Source organism: Ipomoea triloba, chromosome 12 (assembly GCF_003576645.1).
Source record: "Ipomoea triloba cultivar NCNSP0323 chromosome 12, ASM357664v1".
NCBI classification, from domain to species: Eukaryota; Viridiplantae; Streptophyta; class Magnoliopsida; order Solanales; family Convolvulaceae; genus Ipomoea; species Ipomoea triloba.
In genome coordinates this window covers 27,067,209-27,074,518 of record NC_044927.1, presented here as the reverse complement: position 1 = coordinate 27,074,518, position 7,310 = coordinate 27,067,209, and the positions used below count along the sequence as shown (strand labels likewise).

The 7,310-nt window shown below is 38.7% G+C and overlaps 1 protein-coding gene across 1 annotated transcript; it reads right to left on the bottom strand.

Annotated features, from left to right (window-relative positions):
- Nucleotides 1-2,381: 2,381 nt before the first annotated feature.
- On the bottom strand, nt 2,382-4,934 carry LOC115999085 (scarecrow-like protein 8). The gene has a single exon (XM_031238843.1). The coding sequence runs from the start codon at nt 4,743-4,745 to the stop codon at nt 2,775-2,777; it is 1,971 nt and encodes a 656-aa protein (XP_031094703.1). The 5' UTR covers nt 4,746-4,934; the 3' UTR covers nt 2,382-2,774.
- Between the last annotated feature and the right edge of the window lie 2,376 nt (nt 4,935-7,310).

Sequence of the window (7,310 nt, the reverse complement as noted above, 5' to 3'; positions counted from 1 at the left end):
GGACCACAACCCCAATTATTACCAAATTAATCAAAGCTAGTAGGTAAGAGTGATAGAAAGGTAGGATTGCAGACAAAATATATGCCTCACCTCTGTAATTGACAAAATGTCAAATTGCAAAATACTTGTATTTAACTGGGAAACACTTACCATGTGTGGAAGGTGGAGGGCCATGCATATATATATATATATATATATATATATATATATATATATATATATATATATATATATATATTCTTGATAGCCATCTATAATTTATATATTCCAAATTCCATTCTTCTCCCTCCAAACCTTATAATATATTTTATCATCATTTCATCATTTTTCATTCCAACTTGTTTAGAATATTATTAACTTTTATATTCTCCATAATTATTTTTTTAAAATTGTTTTTTAGTACATCTGAATTGTGAAGTCACTATGGATTGTATTTATGGTAGCCCTTATACTAAGAGCATCTATAAAGAGAATATTACTTTTGCAAGCTTAGTTAAGTTAGCGCACTTTTTCAAATGTAACAAAATTGAAAATGATGAAAAGGTTGTGCATTACACTTTGAGCCCAATAGGTTGCATGCTCACTACATGTGTGTTAACATGACGTGTCAAAATTTAACTGTTGGGTAAAACTCTTATCCACCGGATCACCACATGAGATTTGAAAGTTATTCCATTCAAAGATTAGCTAGAAGGATTTTTTTTTTCCTCAGTAGAAGCAAAAACAAATGAAAATTGCTTTAACCATGGTCTCAAAACATTAACAAGTTCAACGCTTAGAATCTACCAAACCTCACAGGGAGGATATGAAAACAAACAAACATGAAATAATGATTGCCATATAGTGTGTCACGATCCAATCTACACTCGCATTTCCCTCTCTATGGATACAACAATCAAGAAAAACCAACTCCTATGCAACAACTTGTGCACATACGCCACATACTATCGAGTATTTTTTTTTGACACAATATAATATACTTATAATATCTGCTCAATATGAAATGCTAACATCCTCGATTGGAGATGAGACTCGAACCTCATACCTTCCATTTAGAAAGGTAATAGACATTATCGAGGGGGGAGGGGGAAGACAAGCAATTTGCACCAAAAATTGATCAAATATACCCTAAAATAAAGTAAATGGGACAATTAAATAGGGTAACCAAATCAATGATATGATTCATACATGCCACCTAAATTATTTTTATGATGGGTCATAATCCCATCAAAGCTAACCCCAACTTGCCATGGTTGGGCACTTGTTTTAACCACAAGAATACAAACGGATATATAATTTCTAGAACGTGGATTCTATACCAAATTTGACCTAACCTAACCTCACTGCATCTTCCATCACTCTACAGTTTATTAGCCCTCACCATGCCCAAATTCACCAATGCTTTTCATACCCCACCATTCTATCATCCTTTGCAACACAATCACCTCATTATATTCTACGAAATTCGGTTTGCAAAGAATTTAAAGTCAAGCAATCTCCTAATATTATCTGAAATATGATCTAACACTATTTTTCATGATCGCTTGCTGAAATAAAAATCGCCAAAAAATGTACACATCCGTTATCTTCCCGCAACACATAAAAAGCTAAATGTCAATGATCATTTACATAACTCAGAACAATAAGTTAACAGGGCATGTGCTTTGTCAAAATCTAGGAATTTGGTACTCCTATTATTTGAAATATTTTGACTTTATAAAATCAAATATGAACATAGTACCATACCGAATATTTATCATTAATAAATTATCATCAAATGAATAAACATGGTAATTTTATTTAATTTATTATATGTGTGTGTGTCACATGCATGATTGACAAGATGCTGACAATAATGAAACTCATGATCTTTTGATAAAAGAATCATTCTCCGCTAACTCAATCACTCCAACTAAATTATCAATTTTTTGTGTACATTAGAAATGGTGTAATGTAAAATCGAATATATAACATTCCGACATATAAAGTTATAAGCATAGTTAACAATAAATTTTGGTACAAACCTTGTCAGGTTGGTTGGACAGCTAACTTATTAATTACAAAATTTTAAATTTGACACCACCTTTTTAATAACTTTCTTGGTTAAACTAGTCCGCTACGAACAACCTAAATTAATTTACTTTTTTATAATCTTTTGTTTGTTAAAAGTTACAAAACAAGTTTCACACGAAACAAATTACAAACTTTTCGGTACATCAAAGTTAACGATAAATTTACTTAGATGGACACTAAATTGAGAAAAAGGCCCATGTGTAACTCAGATTTAATATGGTTAAATTAGGCAAATATGTGTGAAAAAACAGAAGAATAATATAAAAGGAGAAGGGAAATTGATGCAGGGGGGGCCCACGAGAACCCAATTTGAAGAATACACTTTCCAACCAACTGGAGCTACCTTAAGTCTGAATTAAGAGTAACCATACAACCTCAGAAATAATCTAATTGGGTGGGTCCCATTTTTGCCAAACCAACACAATTGGTTAAGTGGTAATGCATGAATACCTTTTGTGGGAGAATCCAAACGCGCCACAAAAAAATATTCTCAATCGCTTCGCGGGGCCAATTTTCCTTAATTTTCTCAATAACAATTAATAATTGAAAAAAAAGGAAAAAAACAAGGAAGAGAAGAGAAGCTTAGTACAACATCGAGGAAAATAAAAAAGAAAAAGGGAAAAATCATTAAAATACTATTTTTAATACTAATTCAAACACTTTTAGTGACGATTAAAAAATATAATAATAATAAAGTATGGTTAACGCCAGGCGGATGCGACGGCGAGTGTTCGTCCCTTCCAGCCGAAGCCGATACCCCCGGCTTGTTCACTTATGGTGAATCCTGGGTTGCCACGTGGCCCCGAGTTGAGCTTGGACCGGAGCGAGTCGGCCACGTGTTGACTCATCGGAATCGCGGTGAACCCGGCCATGCTGAGCCGGGCCCGCCACTTGCCCAACACTTCGCATCTTTCAACACGGTCCCTCCCCTCGCAAGCAACCGAGTTACCCATTTTGCGACCCAGTCCCTCCTCGATTCTGACTCGGTAAATATTCTCCGGCGAAACGGTCCTGTCGAGCGAGTCAAACAACGCGCCGTAGTACCCGCACGCCTCGTTCACGCGCGCCACGAACGGCGCGGTGTTGCCGTTTAGCTCCTGCTCCACCACCGTAACCACCTTCGGCGACAGCGCCTTCACGCGGCGGAGCAGCTCGTCGCGCCGATTCTCCGTCGTCACGCTTTCGTCAGGGAGTTTGTACAGATTGAAAGCGAAATTCACGACCAGAGCCTCGTCGGGATCGACGGAGAGGCGCTCGCGGCTCAGTTCGGTGTTTGAACACGGAATAATGTTGATACTCAAGCAAACTCCGGCGGTCTGCGCTTGTTTCTGCAGCTCCTCCTCTACGGCTCTCAATTGCTGATCGCCGCCGGGGACGTCGGCGAACGTCGTGATCTTCAACACCGTAGGGTTTTCAGCTTTCCTCGCCGCGAGCGCGTAGAGCAAATGCAAGTACTGTCCGCCTTCGCCGACGTCGAAATCAATGACGTGGAGCTTACAGAATCTCTGGTCCGATACGGCGTCAAGGATGGCTAGATTCGCCGCCATGAACCCTAGCTTAAAGCACGGCGAAGCTTCGTAGAGTTTCTGTGTGGAGAGCTCGTGTTCCTTGGTGTGCAGTTCCGATACTGGGGGAGGATATTCCACGGGGCTCACGCGCGATCGTAAAGCGGAAGTCATGTAAGCTGTCAGTCGCTGTTCGGCGGTGCCATTCACGTTGGCCACCTGGGCGAGGCGCGTGAGAATCTCCGCCGCGACGTCGTTTTTGCCTTCGGCTATCGCGGTCGCCGCCTCTGATATGGTCTGCTTCGGGCATGTTATCGCAGGGCACTCCATGGATGACGCACACGACGACGTCGACGATGTTGGAGAAGGCGAAATTTGCGGTTTATTGTTATTCTGGTTCGGGCCTTGGGTTTGGGTTTGGGTTTGAGTCTGGGCCGGGCTAATCAGACTCTGTATCGTCTCCGACCACTCGCTGTTCGTTACGGCGGAAACTGTATCGCCTTCCTCCTCATCGATATCATCCAAAAGCTGTTTCTCGAGCTCCTGAAGCCGATTCATCATCTTCTTCTCCGTCTCAAGCCCGGCCCGTTCTGAACCTAAACCGCCCCTGTTTTGGACCGAATTTGGAAAGGAAAACCCGGGAGCATAATTAGGGTTACCGGACGCAGACGGCAAAACGCCGTTAATGTTAACGCTCCCAGCAGGCATGGACAGTTGAGGCCGGAATTGTTGAAGAATCGGAACGCCGTACCTCGCGTTCATCGCCGGAGAATTCGAATTCGAAGAAATCGAGGACAGCGCCGACAAATCCACCGGCGAGAGCGGAGATATCGGAGAACTGTGCTGATAAGTCCGAGGCTTAACGTTGCGAAGATAAAGCCCTAGCGCTCCTTGCCGCTGTTGCTGGAGAAATTGCAGTTGCTGCTGCTGCTGTTGAAACTCCACCAGCGACCTTTTCCCGATCAAATCGGACCTCCGATGAGCGATCTGAGAAGCCGAATCGGACACAATTCCGGGGAGCTGAGAGCCATAAGGAACTTGCACTTGCACTCCGCCCTGCTGCATAAGATTCCCGATATTACTCCCCACGGGGACAGATCTTCCGTTGGAGATCCCGTCGGGGCCGCCGTAAAATTCCTGAACGCTGCCGGGAAATCCAGACGACATTTTTGTCTCCGGCGAATAATCTCCCAATCGTTTGTAGCCACTACAACAGAAGAAGGTGTGGGATTTCAACGAAATTCTGCATTACACACACGAAAAAAGGCAGTTTCTTTTTTTTTTTTTTTTTTGGTTTAGAGAGAGAGAGAAGGTGGAGAAAAGTGTAGAGAGAGAAAGAAAAAAAGGAATGAAGGCAGCTTCGTTTTAAGCTATTGGATTGATTCTTGTCATCATTATAAGTTGGTCGTTTGGAGAGGGAGCGCGTCACGGTTTACGCATTCTTAAAATATTACTCCGCATTCCGCATAACTTTTCGTTTAAATTTTAAATATATTTTTGCATTTAAAACAAACATATATTGAGATTTATGTTCTAATTCATGAATCTCTAAATTTTTTTTTTTTAAATTAGAAGAAAGTAATAAGCCTCAAAAGAGGAATTAAGTATGTAGCTCGACTAGTTTATGAGACTAAAGAATGTTGAAATAAGAATCGTGAATAAGTGTCAAAAAATTAACACCTCTCCTTTCAGTTGACTCAGTCTTCGCTTACCATTCTCATTCACAGCTACGATAATATTCGAACGGTTCTGGAATTCATTTCTTTCTTTTTCAATGGCCATGGATCACCTTTTGTTCCAACCGTGTAAGTCGGTTGGAGATTTCGAGAATGTTGTAATAAGAAATGAGTCGTGTTTGAATTATCTTATTATAATGACATAAATGAGTTGAATATCCTAATTCGTCATCTTTTTATTACAAATTGAGTACCGAAAAATAAGTAATATTACTATCTTTTATAATGTTATATACTGCATTACAATTGTCTAACAACTCTCTAAAATTCAACTTCAATGGTATTTGATAGATCCGTTTGCCTAGACTAATTACAATTGTCTAACAACTCTCCAAATTTCAAATTCAGAGAGTGTAGTATCCAATATTAAAGATAAAATAAGTAAATAACACAATATACCATTAATTTAAAGAGTTATAAAGATTTTCTTTTTCCAAAATGAATGAGAAACCTCAAAAGAGTTATCATGTATGTCGCACGGTTACTTTACAATGCCAAAAATAACAAAATGATCATCATCAAGATCTAGTGAAGTGGCATCGGAGGGATATCAAACCAATGCAAGGCCCAATGGTGCTTTAGAGAGATATCTTCTAAAATACTAGTTTTCATATTTCTGTTCCTTAAAAACTACGTAAGTTAATTGTCTCACTGCTTTGTCATCTCTTTATTGCAAATGTTAATAAGGATAAGTAATGGGCATTGGATAATATTACTCAATTTAATTCACTTGATCACCATTTTCAAGTCACTTTCAAGTTTCAACTATGAGACTTAGCTGAAACCTTAGGTCCAAGCTACCTGTAATCCTCTAATAACATTCTAAATTCAATTTCAGTTATAATTCAAGATTCAATAGTATTAAAGACAAAATAAGTCACATAACATAACGTAATTCAATAAGATTTTTTAAAACACTTTCTTGGGGGAAAAAAATGGAGGATAATCCTTGAAAGGGTGGCACGTATAACATTTGCTATAATTTTGGTCATGTTTGGTAAAATCGCTAACTTATCCGTCAATTTTAACTTATATAACCACTATTAACGTTTGACTTTGTTAAAGATCAATATAAATGTTTGATTAATCAACTTTTTATAACTCAAAAATGCTAAAATTCAACATAACATCTACTAAGACTCAAAATTTAAGTTTCAATCACAATGCAAAACTCAATAATAAAGATAAATAAATAAATAAAGAACACAACATAACATTAACCCCGTGAGTCTTAATATTAAAAATATAGAAGTTACAATGAAATTAATATTAAATTTTAAAATATTAATGATACCTAATATTTTTGTTAATTCAAACAACAAATAGGGATGAGGTTTATAATTCCAACTGGCAATGAGACCACCGGTTTCGCATGCATTTAAAAAATCGGAGAGTCCGGTTTTCGGTTTTGTTTGCGTGCGTTGTTGAATTTGAAAAGCCTTTGTCATAGCGTGCACAGCTGTTTGATTATTAGCCGTTGGATCCATTTCGTTATGGTCATTTTTTCCTCAACTTTACGAAGGATCTACGGCTGGATACTGAGGAACATGTACTGCCTTTTCGGATACCCCGCCGCTGTTGTTTGGTGGTTGGCCGACGGCACCTCCCACGCGCCTTCGCGGTTCGTGGAATACCGAATTTTGGTGGGAAATTAATTATTGTTATAATCCGACATTGCAAGATGGAGATTCGAGTATTTTTGGGGAAATTTTACACTTGCAAGATACGAAAATGGGTGTTAGGCTTCATGCGTATCCCAAACCGTCTTTCAATCTCGTGACTTGGTGAGATTAGTATGCGCTCTTCTAGTCCTCTCTTGTGACGTAATTTAACAATCAATCCAATATGATTATATAAACTGAAATTTCCACTAATTCAATTGTGGTCCAGTAGCATGAAATGACTCACCAAATAAAAAGTCATGGATTCGAATCTCATCGGAGTCGATATTAACTCGTTAGGTACATATGCGCATTTGGTTGATGCTACGATTAAA

Coding starts and splice junctions, on each gene's coding strand:
- LOC115999085 (XM_031238843.1), bottom strand. CDS start 4,745: ATGTCGTCTGGATTTCCCGGCAGCGTTCAGGAATTTTACGGCGGCCCC.